We start from the raw sequence: 22,079 nt of genomic DNA on the forward strand, positions 1-22,079 counted from the left end.
TGAGGTAGCTGAGTCAGCTGTGTCTCTCACTTAGCAAACTTCCTCTTCTCAGAACCAGACACCTCTAAGTCTTGTCTCCAAGAGCTCTAGACATAGAAAGGGCAGGCGGGCAGGTGGGCGACTGCTCAGCACCAGTGACACTGTGGGGTCATGACACCTATCACAATGGGCCTCTGCCTGGGTCAGCAGGGCCCAGAGTCAGCAACCTCCACCCTCTGAAGTGTCAACGTGCGTGTGTGCAGTGTTTGTGCATGTGAGCATCCACGTGTATGTGGGTGAACATATGTACATACGTGTGTCACTGCTCTGGCTGGGCCTGACTGCCCTACTCACATGTGCACCCAGGACACTGGCTCACCCTTGTCACTGTCTCCCCCTCGGGACCCATGGCCATCATTGGAGCATCTATGGGTGCTCCCTAACCTCACACCTCCCCATCCAGGGCAGTCCTGGCATTGCAGATGGGGGATGGGGGGCAGAGGGTTGAGGGTTGGGGGCAAAGGGCAAAGGGCAGGTCCCCTCCCTAGCAGGGGTCTCAGCTAGGCTGTAAAGTGCTAGGTCTGTGCGGCAGGGCTGGATTTCACACACCTGCTCACCTCCTCCTCCCATTAGTCCTCCAGAGTGCCATGACTCATTCCCACTAAAGATGGCAGCAAGGAGGTTCCAATGACAAACCGTGCCTGAGGTCACCTAGTGGTCACCTGGCCAGGACTCTGCTAGCCAGACCCCCACTGACCAGGCTCCTACTGACCAGGCCTTCACTGACCAGGTTCCCACTGACCAGGCCCCTACTGAGCAGAACCCTGAGCCACGGTGCTCAGTGTTTCCTGCCAATGACCCCCCTCAGTCCACAGACCCTCCCCTCCTTGCATCAGCACCTACAAGCCATCCCCTGGGGGTCTTCTCGGGTCAAGACCCCCACTCCAGGACACAGGGATGGACAGTCGGCCTCAGGCTCTGGGTATCCAGCTTCATGCTTGCCCCCAAAAGCCCTCTGGGCTTACCTCAAAGGGCGCAGTGAGGTGGCCTGGCACTGCCTGGACATGATGTCTGGGCCTATTCCTGAGCCACAAAGCCAGAGGCACAGAGGGACGTTTGTCAGACCAGGCACCCTGTTTTGCTGGGTCTCCCAGGGTTCTTCCTGTGGAGGCTGGATCCACAGACGCAGCACTGAGGCTGCAGGGTGACTGGCCCAGAACCCTCAACTGGCCGGGGGACCACATGAGGACTATCCCCAGATGGCCAGAAGACCCTTTGCTAATTTCCTGGTACCTCATTTCTCACCAGCTACCCTTCCCCCATCAGGAATCCTCTTCTTGCAGAGTTGATGCAGAGAGGAAGACAGTGACAGAATCCATGGAAAGAAATGAAACAAAATGACAATAGAGCATCATCTAATTCCTGTCCATCTGAGAGGAAAGCCTGAGGAAGCCTATTGGGTTCCATCACCCTGAGGGCTCCGAGGATGGCGTCACACAGAGCAGTACCCAATGGCAGGGGCAGTGGTCCATCCCTGCAGACGTCATCGAGGGCACACCCGGGGTCGTCCAGGGTCATGGACCCGGACATAGTGCAGAAACTGGGTCAACAGGAGTGCACACACACACGTGCGCGCACTCAAACACTGGAATAAAATGAATTGAATTTTGTAGCCAGTGTGTAAGCACGTGAGCGCGCACACACACACACACACACACACACACACACACACACACACACTTGCTGCTGATCTGCTGACTTACCTCATTGGCATGAAACAGCTGCTGAGCCTGCAATTGCTTTGCCTTTCCCTGGATTTTTCCTTAGGTTTCTCTAACTGCTGGGTTACTGGCCTGTTTAGCTTCATGAACATGGGTTTCACTTTATTTTTATGGGGTTCCAGCTCTTGCTCATGGAATCCCTCCCTGCCTGTTCTGTAATCTTCCCTTGTTTACTGCCTGTGGACTTCGAGTACCAGACACAGAGAAAGCTTTGTAAAGACTGTTTACTCAGGCCCCACAATTTCCATAGCAGGTCCCTTAATTCCCATCACCTCCAGGGAGGGTCATTGCTGGGATCCTAGGAATCATGTGCCTTGTCTTGATGGTCACAGTGGTAAACATAATAGTTCTTCCCTCTCTGCAATTCTGGAACATAAAAATCTTCTCTGGTAACAAGACTACAGAAAGCAATGAAAGCAACACTAAACTGAGAGTTTGCTGGCCTGTGTTTCCAAGAAATTTAATGTTTTTACATAAATAATGAAGAATAAATGACTTTTCTGAAGTTCCTATCATTTATGCCATGGATTGGACTCTTCTGTGAATGCAGTTTCATTGATGGATGTGGATAATTAGCTTAACTTCAAGTAAAAGAGAGTCAGCAAATTGTAAACATAACTTTGCTTTTTTACACTCAAATAACATTAATCAGACAGTTGTGGATCTCTAGAAATATATATTTGCAAACATAAGTTCTATATTGAAATACCCAAGTTTGGAATCCTTCGGATGACTTATTTTTCATCAAGTAGAAATAATATTAAAATTGCAAAGATTTATTAGGATTTATATTATTTGTCCTAATGGCAAATGAATTCGAATACATTTATTAAAGTGTAATATACACAGGAATCCTGTTATTCTACTATTCTGATTTATCACAAAGAGAACACATGCTTGGAGCTACCACACAGTCCAAGAAAATGAAATAAAAATAACAGTCTGGAAATCCCTCTCCTGAAGGTCTGCTCCCTAACCATTGCCCATCTGTCTTGCCAAAGCAAAGAGTCACCTGGTTTCTAGCAGCCCCAATTAGAGTTGCCTGTTTCATAAATGGATGCATGGAGGGCCATTCAGTAGGAATGGTTTTGTGTGTGGCTTCTTTGGCCCAGCATTACATTTGTGACATTCCTTCATGCTGTTTCATGAAGCAGTGCATTTCTTTTCCCTGCTCGGTGGTGCTCTGCGTGAATATGGCACATCTATCAATTCTACTGTTGATGGACATTGGTTTGTTTCCAGTTTGGGGCTATTAGCAAAAAAGCCACCATGAACATTCTTATTAATTTCTTTTGGTACACATGTATATTTTAGTTAAGTACGGCCCTACAAATAAAATAGCTTGGTCATAGTAACTGCATATGTTCAACTGCAATGCATGTCACTAAAAATGTCAGCTAGGAGGAAAAAGCTCAAGAGCTCTATTGTACAATATGTTGACTATAGTTAATAACAATGTGGTAATATTTGAAATTGTTAAGACAGCAGATTTTAAATGTTCTCAACACACACACACACAAAAAAAATAAGTATCGGCCAGGCACGGTGGCTCACGCCTGTAATCCTAGCACTTTGGGAGGCTGAGGCAGGTGGATCACGAGATCGGGAGTTTGAGACCAGCCTGGCCAAGATGGTGAAACACTGTCTCTACTAAAAATACAAAAATTAGCTGGGCGTGGAGGCGGGCGCCTGTAATCCCAGCTACTCAGGAGGCTGATGCAGGAGAATTGCTTGAGCCCCAGAGGTGGAGTTTGCAGTCAGCTGAGATCACACCACTGCACTCTAGCCTGAGTGACAGAGGGAGACTCCATCTCAAAAAAAAAAAAAGTATCTAAGGTAACTGATATGCTAGGTAGCTTGATTTGGCCATTCTAGAATGTATGTCTGTGGCTATATATAAATATACACAGATTTAGCTATTCTACAATGTGTGTCTGTATATGTGTATATATATACATATGTGTATATATGTGTATATATATACATATGTGTATATATGTATATATATATACATATGTGTATATATGTATATATATATACATATGTGTATATATGTATATATATATACATATGTGTATATATGTATATATATATACATATGTGTATATATGTATATATATATACATATGTGTATATATGTATATATATATACATATGTGTATATATGTATATATATACATATGTGTATATATGTATATATACATATGTGTATATATGTATATATATATACATATGTGTATATATGTATATATATATACATATGTGTATATATGTATATATATATATAGTGGTACACCACAAATACACACTATTTATCAATTAATTTTTTTAATTCCAAAGATTTTTTTGACTAATATACAACTCAACCACAAGTTTAAGAGCATTCTAATTAGATGTCCTTTCCAACACCTGATTTTGTCAGTCTTTCTTTTATATATGCTGGTTAGTGGGTAATGTTATTACATTTTTATTTATTTTGGTCTTCTAATTATTAAAAGGCCTGAGACCATTTTCATATATGTTTATTGAAAATGTTCTAATTATTAAAAGGCCTGGGACCATTTTCATATATGTTTATTGAAAATGTATATAATCAGGCTGGGCACGGTGGCTCATGCTTGTAATCCCAGCACTTTGGTAGGCCGAGCTGGGCGGATCACTTGAGGTCAGGAGTTGGAGACCAGCCTGGCTAACATAATGAAATCCTGTCTCTACTAAAAATACAAAAAAGTTAGCCGGGCATGGTGGTGGGCACCTGTAATCCCAGTTACTCGGGAGGATGAGGCGGGAGAATCGCTTGAACCCGGGAGGCGGATGTTGCAGTGAGCCGAGAACGCACGATTGCTTCAGGCTGCGCGCAAGAGCAAAACTTCGTCTCAAAAAACCAAGCCAAAACAAAACAAAAAAAGAAAATGTATATAATCGTATTTTCAGGGATCTGTGCAATATTTTTTGTTTTTTGTTTTTTGTTTTTGAGACAGAGTCTAATAGCTCTGTTGCCAGGCTGGAGTGCAGTGGCGTGATCTGGACTCACTGCAACCTCCGCCTCCCGGGTTCAAGATATTCTCCTGCCTCAGTCTCCCGAGTAGCTGGGATTACAGGCACGCGCCGCCATACCCAGCTGTTTTTTGTATTTTTTTTTGGAGATGCAGTCTCGCTCTGCCGCCCAGGCTAGCGTGCAGTGGCGCGATCTCGGCTCACTGCAAGCTCCGCCTCCTGGGTTCATGCCATTCTCTTGCCTCAGCCTCCCGAGTACCTGGGACTACAGGCGCCCGCCACCACACCTGGCTGAGTTTTTTGTATTTTTAGTAGAGAAGGGATTTCACTATGTTGGCCAGGGTGGTCCCAACCTCCTGACCTCGTGATCCGCTCACCTGGGCCTCCCAAAGGGCTGGGATTACAGGCATGAGCCACCAAGCCCGACCAAGACTACTCTTTTAATTCCCAAGGCCAGCCTCTGTGGTTTGAGCATGTGCCACAGCCTGTGCTCCGGTTGATGCCCCACATTCCCATGGTTTTCCGAAAGAGGCCCTCAGACTCACAGTGGCCATTATTAATACTCTGAGGTTCAGCAGTGGTGGCACCTGAAAATCTACAAGCATCAGAAGAAAGAAGTGCTGCAGAGAGGAGCCACAACCATCACAAACCTGGAAGGCTGGGTGGGCCACCCCCTGGATCCCATCGGCTGCCTCTTTCTCACTTTGACTGAGGCCTGCCTCCTGAATCATGACGGCTATCTAGATATGAATGAAAGCAGACCCCCTGTGTACCAACATGTACCTGTGGCTGTAAGCTCCCCAAACAGCAGTGAGTCCTACTTGTCATTGGCCCTGGAAGCTGCATCCGTGGGCCTGGGTCACAGAGGGTAATGCCTGAATGCTCCTATGCACAGGACAAGATGTGCCGTAATGAGGAGCAGCTCCTCAGCCAACTCCAAGAGCTGCAGCTGGATGAAGACCTAGTGCAAACACTCCAAAAATAGTGCATCTTGCTGCTGGAAGGGGGCCCTTTCAGGGATCTGGGAGAAGTCATCCACCGAGAGAGCGTTTCCATGCATACCTCTGCCGAGTATTTGTTCTCAGCTCTGCTGTCTCATGATCCAGACCCCGCCTGTAAATTAGCCTTACATGTCATAAGGTTACTTGTTTTAGAAAACTCAGGTTGTGCAGGCAACACATCCCTCCCTCACCATATGGTGTCTCTGGTGCCCAGCCATTATCCTCCCTGGTTCACGCTTGGACACTTGGAATCACAGCGGTGGGAACTGGCCTCCACCATGCTGACTGCTGCCAAAGGAGACACTGTGAGGCTCTGAACAATTCTGGAAGCAATGCAGAAGCACATTCGTTCTTCCCCCCCATCTTCAAACTGGCCCAAGATTCATTCAAGATTGCTACTCCCACTAACAGTAGTACTGACAGCACCCTGCTCAACGTGGCCCTGGAACCTGGGTTACAGGTGATGAGATGACCTTATCAACCCTTAACTGCAGACGCGGAGAGATGGTACGATGGTTGGTGACCTGTGCTACAGAAGTGGGTATCACCCACCTCCCTCTACCCCCAGGGGAAAGGAGTTTCTATACCCTACTCTTGAGACAGGACAACAAATCCTTGGAGCTCTCATATTCCTGTTCCTGATGGTCTAAGAAAGGATGGGGCTGCTGGTGGGAGAAGATGGCCTCTGTTCAGGCAGCCCAACTTCTGTCCTCACTGCTTTAACCAACCGTATGCTGATGTCAGCAGCATTTTGATCCTCTCATCAGAGACGTGTCTAAGAGAATGAATTTTCAGCTGCCAATGCTCAAGTGTGCCCTTGGGAGGTAGTGGGCCTGGTGGTTTTGTCCCCATCCCTGTCTAGGCTTGTGAGAAACCCCAGACACCTTGGAGGCTCAAGACCCTTTCTAAAGCCCAAAGACCCAGCACAAGACTATACCCTGAAAGGCTCCACTTCAGCTAGAACCCCTGGCAGATCTGCAACCCTGGCCTCGAGGCAAGCAAACCCCAGGCTCCACTGCTCCATCCTTGTGAGGGGCTAAGAGCACCTGCAGAAAACTTCAACCCTCTGACCTGAGGAAGGAAGGGATAGGACGAGACCCCAAACAGGGTCTGGCCATCTGGGATGCTTCCTTGCCCTGGTTTGCCTCAGATCATCTCAAGGTTGCCGAGGAGGAGGGAGAACTCATCTCTGCAGGCCAAGTTCAAACCCCACACAGTAATCTGGGCCGACCTGAATCAGGACCCAGATGGCCACGGCTGAGCTCAGGCATTGGCGTGACAGGTGTGCGGGCCCCAGAGAGCATCTTGCAGAGCTGGTACACATTCTTCACCCCTACTGAGGCTGCTAGTATTGTAGCTGCCACAGCCATATCCCACACCACTATCCTGTGCCTCAGTCTTGACTATCCACAGCGGGAGTAACTGCCTAGCTGTGCTTTCACACTGGCCCTGCAGTGTGCTATGAAGCATCCACAGAGCTGTGCCCTGTCAGCCCTTACACTCTGTGAGAAAGACCACACTGCCTTTGAGGCAGTCTGCCAGATTGCCACTGAGGCTGCTGCCGGTGGCATGACCCATTCACAGCTGTTCACCATTGCCTGCTACGTGGAGCTCCGTGGAGCTCCGTGGCTACGCGCTCCATGCCTTCAAGCTGGCCTCATTGGCCATGAGCCATCTTAACCTGGCTCATAACCAGGATACCCACCCAGCCATCAATGATGTGCTCTGGGTTTGTGCCCTCAGCCACTCTCTGGGCAAGAATGAGCTGGCAGTTCTCATCTCCCTGGTGGTGAAGAGTGTGCACATTGCCATGGTGCTTTCAGACATCGTGTGTGCGAGGCTGCACGGTGACTGCACCTGGCCTGGCTGGCACCCCAGACCTCCAAAGCTCTGGAAAGCTCATCTCCACTGACAGAGCTCCATTGTGCCAGTTGCTGATGCCACCATCAATGCTTACATCAACACCACACACTACATCTAACACACATCAGCCCTTGCCAGTATGGAGAGTTTGTTGAGTTTTGAAGCAAGGCTGGGGAGACCTTCCTGCTGCCTCAGGATGGCTACCTGCAATTTGCTCAGTTCATCAACAATCTCAAACAGATCTACAAAGGCAAGAAAAAGCTGATGCTGCTGGTTTGAGAGCCCTTTGGCTGAGAAAGCAGATAGCTCACCAGCCCGGCAGCCTGGGTCCCCAGGTAGTATCAGGTCAGGCCAAAAACACTGAAACATTTGTCCACCCTGAGAGGACTCTGAGCACCTGTGGCTGAGGCCAAAGGACCACAGGGCTAAGGATGGGGAGAGTCCAACTCCAGTCGATATGCACACCTTGGCAAGTTTCTCACTACAGCCCACTGTTGATGGAGGAAGTGGGCCCTGCAAATCAACCAGAAACCCCCATGATATGCCACCTTCTGCCCCTATGTCCTGCATGTCCTGGGCATTGGCCCTGTCTCCCTTGGCAAACACAGAACACTGTTCCATCTCAGAGATTGCTTAACCAGAGAAACAGATGCGTTTATAGTACTGTAAATACTGTATGTGTTGCCAATTAGTGTTAAGTGGTAACTATTTATAATTCTGGTTCTGATTTGATGGGTGCTTGAGGTAGCTGTGGGTGGGAGGATATGCTTATTGTCTGAGGAGACTCACAACCATTTCTCAGGTTTCCCTTGCAGACTGTAGGCTGTTACCAGTGGGATAGTGGGGGTGCCAAGGAGAAAAATGGCCAGTTTGAAAAAATCCCAAGACTAGTCTATGCAGAATCTCTCGCCTACAGACAGGGCATTAATAGCCCAGTGGTGGGTGAACGGCAGAGGCCAGGACTGGACTCAGACTTTTGCCTCACAAAGCTGTGAGGACTCTGAAGCTCCTGCCCCTGCCTCACACAGCCTCGCCAGGAGTCTGCTGAGCACCTTTGAAACAAGTGCAGGGAAAAGATGAAGGTCTGGGAAGCCACCGAGCTCACAATATTCATCGACACTGGTCACCTTTGTGTTAGAGAGTGTGTGTATCTGTATGACTGAGTCCATGTGTCTATGTGCATAGATATATCTGCGCATGCCTGTCTGTGTGTGCACATTATATGTTGATGTGTATGTATGTCAGTTCTATGGCTGTGTACCTGTGTGGATATGTGCACACTGGACTGCGGGTCTCTGTGTGAGGATGTAACATTTGCGTACATGTGAGGGTGCATATCTATGTGTAAATGCTGTCATGTTTTGCATGTTTAGTGTGTGTGTACCTGCGCACACATGAGCGCATGTGTATGTGTCTGTGTTTATGCTTGCTCTCCATGCATCTGTGTTTTTCTATGTGTAACCGAGAGTATCTCTACATGTAGGGATGACTGCGTGTTTATCTTTGAGGATCTGCATGAATGTATCCTTTTTGCGAGATTTCTCTTCCCATTCGTCTTAAATCTCTCAGCAGCTAAATGTTTGTTCCCCATCTCTGTGCCTCCTCTATTCATTCTCTCTTACCAAACAAGTTTCTAAGCACCAGTCTCCCTCTGCCATCAGATTGGCTGTTTCACTGCACAGTTCCCTTCTTGCCCTGTACTTGCTTTCTTCCCCTGCCTTTCTACATCAAGCTTCCTCTGCCTGCTTTTGTCACAGTCTCATTGCTTGCTGACTTGGAGGCTAGGGCTGGTCTGCACTTAGCCTCTCCCTTCCTAATTTCTAGCCCTAGTGAGGAGCCCTGTCTTAGCCCTGGCTGCCCTCCACAGTGTATCGTCATGTTCCTGCTACCTTCCCGACCCCTATGCTCAGCCTGGAATTGTTGGAGGAGACAGCAAGGACATTCAGAAGAGTCAGTTGGTTACCAGTGCCTTCGTGTTTACTCTTTTATGTGTTAGATCCTGAGTTGGGGGTGGGGTTTGATAAGGAAGGGGTGGTATAGCTAGAATGCAAACTAAGAACTTCTCTATCTGCTTTACTTTTTCTTTTGTTGACAAACTGTCACCTTTTCTACTCCAAACTGACCAAGAAGTTGTATTTGCCGTTTGTGGCTACTCAACTCCTACTGCCCAGCCAAGGGTCCCTACAATGTCTCAGCCCAATGCGTTGGTTAAAAAGTGAGAGAGAGTGAGAGAGAGAGGAGGTCACTCTCATTTTTGTATCACAATTGCCCTTCTTTTTAGCAAGTGAGTGAACTCACAGTGCTTTCTATGAATAAACTATGGATCACATGAAAAATCATTTTTCTTAAAGAAAACAAAAATTGTCTAAATTTTTGTTTGGATAATTTTGTTTAGACAATCCCCAGAGGGGACCAGCAAATACTTAATAGAAGATTATAGATTTCCTGTGAGTGCATATGGCTCCGGGTGACCTGATTCTGTAAAGCAAATGTTATTATCCTCCTCAAATTCATGTGTTGAATTCTATGTGATGGTATTTAGGGGTGGAACCTTGGAAGGTGATTAAGTTCATGAAGGCAGGGACCTCATGAATGGAATTGGTGCCCCTATGAAAGGGACTACAGAGAGCTCCCTCATCCCTTCTGTCATGTAAAGACACAGTAAAAAGATGGCTGTCTATGAACCACGAAGCCAGCCCTCAGCAGACATGGAATCTGCTGACCATTTGACCTTGGATTTTATCATCTCTAGAACTGTGAGAAATCAATTTTCTAAGCTACCCAGTCTATGGCGTTCTTTTTTGACACCCAGATTAGCTAAAGTACCAGCATGTCAACTTGCACACATAATTCTTGGAAACTGATGCCAAATCTATGATGGTAAAAGGTGATTTATCTGCCAGAGGCATGAGCCTACATAATCTCTCCACAATAAACCAGAGAGTCAAAACAGGCAAGAGTGGGTCAAGGTCTTCTAAAAGCCATACCTGAAAGGTTTCCAATAACACTTCACTCGATGGTAATTCAATCACACAAACAACCACAACAAAAGACACAACTATCAGAGATTTTCAGGATAGCCTCAAAAACACCACCTAATATTAGGGAGTTCAAAAAGACAAGAAGTTTCAGAAATCAAACTTTATTTATATTTGATTTCATAAACTTGTAATTCTAACACTATTAATCAATGCTAGTGCAGGTGGCGGCATGGAGAGCCTGGGGCACAAGGACTGTCTTTTAAAATTTTAAAGCTTTGCTTGCTGTACCCTTTGGAGCCACCTCCTGTTCCCTTCACCCCCTGCCCACCTCTTAAGAGCCCGTTTGGGGCAGCACATTAGGGGCAAACAGCCTGGATGCCCAGTTGCAGACACACATCCATGCCTGGAGGAGGAGATTGCGTCTGAGAGCAGGAGGAGCTGCTGGAACTCTTCTTCCCAGCCTTCTTTTAATGCTCTTGCACACCTCCTGCACACAGATAGGACCCACCAGCATTAGCACAATAAACAGGACCTGCAGCAGCAGGGCTGTGGTTCTAGTGAATGAGAGAAGCCTCTCTCCAGCAAGGTACAGGAGTCCGGTTTGAATGCCCTGGTCTCCGCCTCCACTTTTGCCACCATGCCCAGGACTGGGGGCAGCATGGGAGCTGCTGGCTGGGGCCATGCTGGTCACCCCCTCCCTCCCAATTGTCTCTCCAGCCACGCTTTCAGCTCCAGGGTTAAGGCCAGTGGCCACAGGAGGTACCATGATTTCAGGCAGCTCCTGGCTGGGTTGGTTCTTGGCTGGAGCTCCCTCCAGCTCCAGGGCTCTCTCTGGAGGGGGCTCTTCTCATGCTGGCTCTGGCTCTACAGCTGGTGCTGCAAGTGCTCCTATTTCTGCACATGAACCAGGAGCTGAAAATGGAGAAAGGGTGACCAGCGTCAGTCACTTTCCACTGGAATTTCCAAACACAGAGAAAACCTCACTGAATTCAAAGGAATTCCAGCCCAAAAGCACCATCCCCACAAAGTCTTCCAGGCTGCAGCCACCTCATCATGTGTCTGTGCCTCCATGGGCTCCCAAATCTCCTCCTGAACAGGGACAATGAGCAGATGCAGCTCTGATGAGATCTCTGGTGTGATCTGGCCTGCTAGGGCCTGCCCCAGGCTGCCCTGTGGTACATGGGTGCGCCTTCTTACAAAGGGCCACAGGCATCTGGGGTGAGGGATGAGCCTTCTTCAGCATCATCGGAAAAGCCTCTCACTCCCTCCATTCCTGAAGCAGCAACCTCTCGAAGTGGGGAAGCAACATGAGAACATCTTGCTCTCTTGAGTGTCTCCCACCAAGTGAGCTGGATACGGGGCTGACTCTAGGAAATGGGTGCCTGGTTACCAGAGTTCTAAGTTCTGTTAGGGTCTGTCATCAAGGAAGTGAGGTCTCTTCTTTAAAGTTCTGTCCCCTCAGCCCCTTCCTTCCATAAGCTTTCTCAGGACTCCACTGGGCTACTGACTACTCACCCTCCCCTCAGGTCATCTCCTTACCTGTACACAGTTATGTCCACCCAGGGTCTGCTTGGACACCTGTGCCTGATGTTCACCAGGGGCCGGATGTCCTCCTCAGGCCTGATGTCCACCTAGGGCCCAATGTCTGCCTTGGGCCTATGTCCCTCTTGGGGCCTTGTGTTCACCTGGGGACTGTATCCAGCTGGGGCCTGATGGCCTACTGGGTCTTGTTGTTCACCTAAGGCCTTGTGTCCACCTGGGGACTGGTGATCACCTGGGGCCTGGGTGTCCATTTAAGGCCGGATGTGCACCTAAGGCCTGAGTTTTCACCTGGGCCTGATGATCACCTGAGGACTGGGTGTGTGCCTTGGGTCTTTTCCCTTTTCCTGAACAGGGCTTGCAGTTTCCAAACCAGACACAATCTCCCAGTTGGAGAAAGAAAAAGGATCCTAGATGATAGTGAGACAAATTTCAGGAAACTCCATCCAAATAAGTAAATGAGAATGAGGATAGGATTCATTGTAAGTAACATTCTCAGTTGGTGTTCCAAAGTTATCTTTTGCCTGGGTGCAGTGGCTCACACCTGTAATCCCAGCTCTTTGGGAGCCCAAGGTGGGAGGATCACTAGAGGCCAACAGTTTGAGACCAGCTTGGGCAACAGAGTGAGACCCCCATCTCTGAAAAACAAAATTAAAAAATTTACCAGGCATGGTGGCATGTGCCTGCAGTCCCAGCTACTCAGGAGGCTGAGGTGGGAGGATCGCTTGAACCCAGGAGTTCAAGGCTGCAGTGAGTGAGGATCACAACAGTGAATTCCAGCCTAGGTGACAGAATGAGACCCTGTCTCTCTAAAAAACAAGCAAGCAAACAAACCAAAAACCACAAACAACCCAAACCCCTCTTAGCAGAATACTTGCGTGAGGTAATAAAAGGTATGTACCAAATGCCTACAACAAACATATCTCATGATGAAATGTTAAATGCTTCCCATGGAATTAGGTTCAGGACAAGGTTCCATCCACCATCGCATTTCAATTCCACATTGCACAATGTAAAGGGGCCTGCCCAAAGTCATAATGTTGGACACTGGGTAAGTCAAGAGAACCCAGTACAGCCCTTTAGATCCTTCATTATAGTTTTGTTCTAAAACTGCTCCAGTTATCCTTTGGACATGAGTCTCTTAAGTATTATCATTTGAATTCACGTATACTAGTTCATTTTCACACTGCTGTAAAGAATACCTGAGACTGGGTAATTTATAAGCAAAAGAGGTTTAATTGGCTCATAGTTCTGCATGGCTGTGAAGGCCTCAGGAAACTTACAATCATGATGGAAGGCAAAGGAGAAGCAGGCAATTTCTTCACCAGGCAGCAGGAGAGAGGGGAGAGCAGGGGAAACTGCCACTTATAAAACCATCAGACCTCATGAAAACTCACTCACTATTATGAGAACAGCATGGGGTAAACCGCCCCCATGATCCAATCACCTTCCAGCAGGTCCCTCCCTTGACACATGGGGATTAAAATTCAAGATGAGATTTGGGTGGGGACACAGAGCCAAACCATATCATTCTGCCACTGACCCCTCCCAAATCTCATGCCTTTTTCACATTTCAAAACCAATTATGCCTTCCCAACAGTCCCCCAAAGCCTTAACTCATTCCAGCATTAACCCAAAAGTCCAAGTTCAAAGTCTCATCTGAGACAAGGCAAGTCCCTTCCACCTATGAGCCTGTAAAATCAAAAGCAAGTTAGTGACTTCCAAGATCCAATGCGGGTACAGGCATTGTGTAAATGTTCCCATTCCAAATGGGAGAAATTGGCCAAAACAAAGGGGCCAACGGGCCTCATGCAAGTCCAGAATCTGGTAGGGGAGTCATTAAATCTTAAAGCTCCAACATGATCTCCTTTGACTCCATGTCTCACATCCAGGGCATTCTGATATGGGCTCCCAAGGCCTTGGGCAGCTCTGCCCCTGTGGCACTGCTGGGTATAGCCCCTTTGGCTGTTTTTACAGGCTGGCATTGAATGACTGCAGCTTTTCCAGGCACATGGTACAGCTGTTGATGGATTTACCATTCAGGAGTCTGGAGGATGGCAGCCCTCTTCTCACAGCTCTGCTAGGCAGTGCCCCAGCAGAGACCCTGTATGGGGGCTCCAACCCCACATTTCACTTCTGCACTGCCCTAGCAGAGGTTCTCCATGAGGACTCTGCCCCTGCGGCAGACCCAAAATTATATATATTATTATAGTTGATATTCTGAGGTAGAGATACAATAAGCTATCAGTTTGATTAGGAGGTCTAGGTTTTGCTTTTTCTATGGTAATGTAAAAGGGCAGGAAGGTTAGTATGTTACAAGTTCACTGCAATAACCAATCAGTTTCTGTGCATATAAGAAAGCACAAAATCACAGACCTAAGGTCTTGATAGATATGAAAGCAACCCTATGTGATATCATGCCCACATCTTTACCTCAAACTCTTGCCTAAAATTACTAGTGAGGACTTTTTTGTCCTGCTGTTAGTATGTGATCATTCTAGCTAAAATGCAATAAGATATGGATATATGAATAATAACTTGATTTTATAATAATAACAGCTTAATTCTAAACATATATATTGTGCCTTTTACTCTACAGAAAATGTACACTTTCCTTTTTTCTCTAAATTAGGTTTAATTTATTTCAGAAGTTTCTAGATTTTATTGTCTCTATTTAGCCAAAGCTACAAGAAAAGTCAAATTCATATCTTTAAGTGCTTTCATTATCAATCAAGAAAGAACAAAGTGAAATGAACAAAGAATTTTACCCAAGAAACTAGTGAGAAATCAAAGAAATGTCCAAAAAGTAGGATACAAGAATTAATCAAAACAGATTAACAGTGGAATAAATATATGAATCCAACTGGTTCTTTGTAATGGAATGTGGAAAGACATACTCTATTCTTCTGGATAGGAAGGTGAAATATCATAATCACATCAATGCAAGTTTTATGCATGCTCAAACATGTGTAAACTAAGAAAAAATCTGAAAGGACAGACAGTAAAATGTTTGCAGTTTTTTTCCTCCAAGTGTAAGATTAAAGGTAATACTTTTTTATATTTTTATGTATTTTTTAAATCTTCTGTAATGAACATGTACTTTTATGATAAGGAAAAAATAAGACTTTTTAAGATGCCAAGTTACTTCTCATTAATACATATAATGCAAATGCCAATCAAAATAATAAATAAATATAATAAATATATAAATATAATAAAAGAGACAGATGATGGACTGGGGAAGAACTTCAAAAAAGGCCACATGGGAGATTAAACATTATGCAAAAGAGTAATGAGGAATCTAGGCCGGGCGCAGTGGCTCACTGCAGTGGAGAAAATCTTCCTAGAGCTTGGATAATTTACTTCTTGAAACAGTGACAGTCCATGAAATAAGGTGGGAAGATGTTTTGAACCTCTCTCACCAGCAGATCCCTAAATCACAGACCCAGAACTTGGAGGAAACAGGAAACAGGAGGCCATCTCTGCACCTCTCCAGCACTGCTCTGGTTGGTGGGCAGAATATCATACAATCATCCCGATTCTTATATCAAAAACCAAAATTCTAGGCTGATTAAATAGTTATTTTTTTAAATGAGAAAAGTTATCATTTATTTGATCTTGGGCTAGGGAAGATATTTCCAAGCAAAAAGGGTAAAAAGAAGGAAAAAGAAATGATTAACAGATTGGAAGGCAATAACAATGTAATACCAAGTGTTGGCAAGAGCTCAGGAAAGTGCGTGTTCTCATGACTGCTGGAACAAATTGGTGTAATATTTCTGAAGGGCAATCTGGCTGAATATGTTAGAAGCCTTTAAAATGTTTATGCTCTGACTCAGTAATTCAACATCTAGGAATTTTTCCTAAATAAGTAATAAGAGAGAGATGAAAAAAAGTATTTAGAATATTGAAAGACTGGAAAGAACATAAAGGTTCAATAATACATATATGTTCAACAACAGGGGACTAGTAAATATGAATTATTTATATGATAAAATACTGTCTAACCTTAAAATAATGTTTTAAATAATATTTAATTATGAGAATATGCTGAGAAAAATTTAATCATTTTTAAAAAGTTAAATGTGAAATGAAAGTTAATAACATTTACAAGCTTGTTCTAATTTTTTTTTTTTTTTTGAGATGCAGTCTCACTGTTGTCACCTGGGCTGGAGTGCAATGGATTGATCTCAGCTCACTGCAACCTCCACCTCCCAGGTTCCAGCAATTCTCCTGCCTCAGTCTCCTGAGCAGCTGAGATTACAGGTGCCCGCCACCAAGTCCAGCTAATTTTTGCATTTTTAGTAGACACGGGGTTTCACCATGTTGGTCAGGCTGGTCTCGAAATCCTGACCTCAGGTGATCCAACCTCCATGGCCTCCCAAATTGCTGGGATTACAGGCATGAGCCACCACACCCGGCCTATTATAAAACTTTTTAAACTTATGAGATACACATACGCACACATATATCTGGAGGAAAATTCCAAAATAGTGGCAATGTTTTGGAGGGAAAATTGGGAGTGATTTTAAGTGTCTGTTACTAGCAGCTAAAAGCATGCCAATAGACCTGGCAAACTCCCACTCAATCTTCAGAACTCAGCTCAGTTGCCACTTCTTCCAAGAAGTCCTCCTGTACTACTCACTCCCATATTATACTAGGTGTTCTGCTTTGCACTAGACTAGAGTCTGGGCATAACTCTATGATATTCTTTCTTTCTTTTTTCTCTCTTTCTTTCTTTCTTTTTCTTTCTTCCTTTCCTCTCTCTCTCTCTCTTTCTTTATTTTTTCTCATTGTATCACCTAGGCTGAAGTGCACTGGTGCGATCTTCTCGACTCACTGCAACCTCCGCCTCCCAGGTTCAACCAATTCTCCTGCCTCAGCCTCCCAAGTAGCTGGGATTACAGGCACCCGCCACCACTCCCAGGTAATTTTTGTATTTTTAGTAGAGATGCGGTTTTGCCATTGTTGGCCAGGCTGGTCTCAAACTGCTGACCTCAGGTGATCTGCCCACCTTGGCCTCCCAAAGTCCTGGGATTACAGGTGTGAGCCACAGTGCCCAGTTGATATTCTTTATCACTGCATTGTACTCTCTGCTTTGATTCTCTACATCCCAACTACACTTTGAACTGCCTACCATCAGAAATTTGGGTGTTTCCTTCTTGTATCCTAGTGCCAATCTGTCTGCAATCTAACAGGCCTTCAAGGTGGAATGCTGGCTTCATGAGTGAAATAGACTGAGGAAATGCTTCTCTGTGCTCTGTGAATTTATAGGTTAAGGGCAGAAATGTGAACAAGGATGGGCAAATACCAGTAAAAAGCTGTCTCTCCTCACCTTGGCCAGCAGGCTGGAAAGATGTTTAATCTTACCAATTGCCTTTAGTAATTCTTGTCTGAACTCATTGCAAGACCGTTCCAGTAGATCCAGAATACCATGCTGCCTACTAATGCGTGAGACACATATGAGTTTCCTGTGGATCTGTGACAACTGACCAAAACCTTGGTGGCTTAAAACAATAGAAATTATTTTCTCACAGTTCTAGAGGTCAGAAATCTACAATCAAGGTGTTGGCAGGGCCCTACTTCCTGCAAAGGGCCTAGAGGGATTCCATTTCTCACCGTCTCCAGCTGCTGTGGTTCCACATGCTTCTTCTGTGGCTATGTCACTCTCCTTCAGCTTCCCAGCCCCTGCAGGTCACGAAGGCACAGGAGGAGGAGGTGGGAATGGGTGTGGAGGGCCACACACCAGGCCAGGGCAGCAGGTGCTCAGAACACAGTGGCCTAGAAGCGGGGTACCAGGAAGCCATACCAGCCTTCAGGGCCCCAGGCAGGCTCCCTCCTGCCAAAGACCTTTGTGCATGTTGTTCCTGCCTTCTCAAATGTTCCTCCCTATCCTCTCTGCCTCTGCATAGCAAGGTAACTTCTACTCAGTCAAAGCTATCACTATCTAGCACAACCTAAATATCCATAAACAGAAAACATCAACAAATTACAGTGTATTCATGCAATGAAATACTGTACAGCAATGAAAAAGAATGACCTATGACCACCTGCAACAATATAAGAGGATCTCAGAGAAGTCATTGTTGAGTGAAGAAGCTGGACTCAAAAGAGCACCTCCCGCATGTGTCTGTAGAAGGCAAAAAGAAGCAGAATTAATCTACAGCAAAGGGCTCAGAAGACTGGTTACTTCTAGGGGGAAGTATTGGATGGAGGGGACAAAAGAGCCCTCTAGGGGATGGGCATGAACTTGGTCTTGTCCAGCTTGGTCTGGGAGCTGAGGCTGAATGCACCCATGGGTAAAATTTCATCAAGCTGAACACTTAAACTGTGCACTCTTCCTATGATGAAAAAGTAAAAATAGAATGGGGTGGAGCCAAGATGGCTGAATAGGAACAGCTCCAGTCTACAGCTCCCAGCATGAGCGACGCAGAAGACAGGGGATTTCTGCATTTCCAACTGAGGTACTAGGTTCATCTCACTGGGGAGTGCCAGACAGTTGGTGCAGGACAGTGGGAGCAGTGCACCGTGCATGAGTCAAAGCAGGGCAAGGCATCATCTCACCCGGGAAGTGCAAGGGGTCAGGGAATTCCCATTCCTAGTCAAAGAAAGGGGTGACAGACGGCACCTGGAAAATCGGGTCACTCCCACCCTAATACTGTGCTTTTCCAATGGGCTTATCAAACAGCACACCAGGAGATTATATCCCACACCTGGCGCAGAGGGTCCTACGCCCACGGAGCCTCACTCATTGCTAGCACAGCAGTCTGAGATCAAACTGCAAGGCAGCAGTGAGGCTGGGGGATGGGCGTCTGCCATTGCTCAGGCTTGAGTAGGTAAACAAAGCGGCCTGGAAGCTTGAACTGGGTGGAGCCCACCACAGCTCAAGGAGGCCTGCCTGCCTCTATAGGCTCCACCTCTGGGGGCAGGGCACAGACAAACAAAAGACAGCAATAACCTCTGCAGACTTAAATGTCCCTGTCTGACAGCTTTGAAGAGAGTAGTGGTTCTCCCAGCATGCAGCTTGAGATCTGAGAATGGGCAGACTGCCTCCTCGAGTGGGTCCCTGACCCCTGACCCCTGAGCAGCCTAACTGGGAGGCACCCACCAGTAGGGGCAGACTGACACCTCACACAGCTGGGTACTCCTCTGAGACAAAACTTCCAGAGGAATGATCGAGTAGCAGCATTTGTGGTTCACCAATATCTGCTGTTCTGCAGCCACCACTGCTGATACCCAGGCAAACAGGGTCTGGAGTGGACCTCCAGTAAACTCCAACAGACCTGCAGCTGAGGGTCCTGACTGTTAGAAGGAAAACTAACAAACAGAAAGGACATCCACACCAAAAACCCACCTGTATGTCACCATCATCAAAGACCAAAGGTAGATAAAACCACAAAGATGGGGAAAAACAGAGCAGAAAAACCGGAAACTCTAAAAATCAGAGGGCCTCTGCTCCTCCAAAGGAACGCAGCTCCTCACCAGCAACAGAACAAAGCTGGACAGAGAATGACTTTGACGAGTTGAGAGAGGAAGGCTTCAGAAGATCAAACTACTCCGAGCTAAATGAGGAATTTCGAACCAATGGCAAAGAAGTTCAAAATTTTGAAAAACAATTAGATGAATGGATAACTAGAATAACCAATGCAGAGAAGTCCTTAAAGGACCTGATGGAGCTGAAAACCACAGCACGAGAACTATGTGACAAATGCACAAGCCTCAGTAACCGATGCAATCAACTGGAAGAAAGGGTATCAGCGATGGAAGATGAAATGAATGAAATGAAGCATGAAGAGAAGTTTAGAGAAAAAAGAATAAAAAGAAATGAACAAAGCCTCCAAGAAATATGGGACTATGTGAAAAGACCAAATCTACATCTAATTGGTGTACCTGAAAGTGACAGGGAGAATGGAACCAAGTTGGAAAACACTCTGCAGGATATTATCCAGGAGAACTTCCCCAATCTATCAAGGCAGGCCAACATTCAAATTCAGGAAATACAGAGAATGCCACAAGGATACTCCTCAAGAAGAGCAACTCCAAGACACATAATTGTCAGATTCACCAAAGTTGAAATGAAGGAAAAAATGTTAAGAGCAGCCAGAGAGAAAGGTAGCATTACCCACAAAGGGAAGCCCATCAGACTAACAGCTGATCTCTTGGCAGAAACTCTACAAGCCAGAAGAGAGTGGGGCCAATATTCAACATTCTTAAACAAAAGAATTTTCAACCCAGAATTTCATATCCGGCTAAACTAAGCTTCATAAGTGAAGGAGAAATCAAATACTTTACTGACAAGCAAATGCTGAGAGATTTTGTCACCACCAGGCCTGCCCTAAAAGAGCTCCTGAAGGAAGCACTAAACATGGAAAGGAACAACCAGTACCAGCCACTGCAAAAACATGCCAAATTGTAAAGACCATCAAGGCTAGGAAGAAACTGCATCAACTAAAGAGCAAAATAACCAGCTAGCATCATAATGACAGGATCAAATTCACACATAACAATGCTAACCTTAAATGTAAATGGGCTAAATGCTCCAATTAAAAGACACAGACTGGCAAATTGGATAAAGAGTCAAGACCCATCAGCGTGCTGTATTCAGGAAACCCATCTCAGGTGCAGACACACACATAGGCTCAAAATAAAGGGATGGAGGAAGATCTACCAAGCAAATGGAAAACAAAAAAAGGCAGGGGTTGCAATCCTAGTCTCGGATAAAACAGACTTTAAACCAACAAAGATCAAAAAAGACAAAGAAGGCCATTACATAATGGTAAAGGGATCAATTCAACAAGAAGAGCTAACTATTCTAAATATATATGCACCCAATACAGGAGCACCCAGATTCATAAAGCAAGTCCTGAGTGACCTACAAAGAGACTTAGACTCTCACACAATAATAATGGGAGACTTTAACACCCCACTGTCAATATTAGACAGATCAATGAGACAGAAAGTTAACAAGGATATCCAGGCATTGAACTCAGCTCTGCACCAAGCAGACCTAATAGGCATCTACAGAACTCTCCACCCAAAATCAACAGAATAAACATTCTTTTCAGCACCACACCACACCTATTCCAAAATTGACCACATAGTTGGAAGTAAAGCACTCCTCAGCAAATGTAAAAGAACAGAAATTATAACTGTTTTTCAGACCACAGCTCAATCAAACTAGAACTCAGGATTAAGAAACTCACTCAAAAACGCTCAACTACCTGGAAACTGAACAACCTGCTCCTGAGTGACTACTGGGTACATAACGAAATGAAGGCAGAAATAAAGATGTTCTTTGAAACCAACGAGAACAAAGACACAATACACCAGAATCTCTGGGACACATTTAAAGCAGTGTGTAGAGGGAAATTTATAGCACTAAATGCCCACAAGAGAAAGCAGGAAAGATCTAAAATTGACACCCTAACATCACAATTAAAAGAACTAGAGAAGCAAGAGCAAACACATTCAAAAGCTAGCAGAAGGCAAAAAATAACTAAGATCAGAGCAGAACTAAAGGAGATAGAGATACAAAAACCCTTCAAAAAATCAATGAATCCAGGAGCTGGTTTTTTGAAAAGATCAACAAAATTGATAGACTGCTAGCAAGACTAATAAGAGAGAAGAATCAAGTAGACGCAATAAAAAATGATAAAGGGGATATCACCACTGATTCCATAGAAATACGAACTACCATCAGAGAATACTATAAACACCTCTATGCAAATAAACTAGAAAATCTAGAAGAAATGGATAAATTCCTGGACACATACACCCTCCCAAGACTAAACCAGGAAGAAGTTGAATCTCTGAATAGACCAGTAACAGGCTCTGAAATTGAGGCAATAATTAATAGCTTACCAACCAAAAAAAGTCCAGGACGAGATGGAATCACAGCTGAATTCTACCGGAGGTACAAAGAGGAGCTGGTACCATTCCTT

General features: G+C 45.5%; 1 protein-coding gene and 1 pseudogene across 1 annotated transcript; one reads left to right on the top strand and one right to left on the bottom strand.

The window, feature by feature from the left end:
* Positions 1-1,465: 1,465 nt before the first annotated feature.
* LOC112129048 (zinc finger SWIM domain-containing protein 5-like) lies at positions 1,466-7,900 on the top strand (annotated as a pseudogene).
* A 2,937-nt stretch (positions 7,901-10,837) lies between these two features.
* Positions 10,838-11,919, bottom strand: LOC100432646 (CMT1A duplicated region transcript 15 protein-like protein). Its single transcript, XM_054536325.2, is given in 2 exon segments — positions 10,838-11,515; positions 11,656-11,919. Coding segments are annotated over 2 exon segments (846 nt in total). The 3' UTR covers positions 10,838-10,933.
* Positions 11,920-22,079: the final 10,160 nt, after the last annotated feature.

The sequence above is a fragment of the Pongo abelii genome, chromosome 19, assembly GCF_028885655.2.
Source record: "Pongo abelii isolate AG06213 chromosome 19, NHGRI_mPonAbe1-v2.0_pri, whole genome shotgun sequence".
NCBI lineage: Eukaryota > Metazoa > Chordata > Mammalia > Primates > Hominidae > Pongo > Pongo abelii.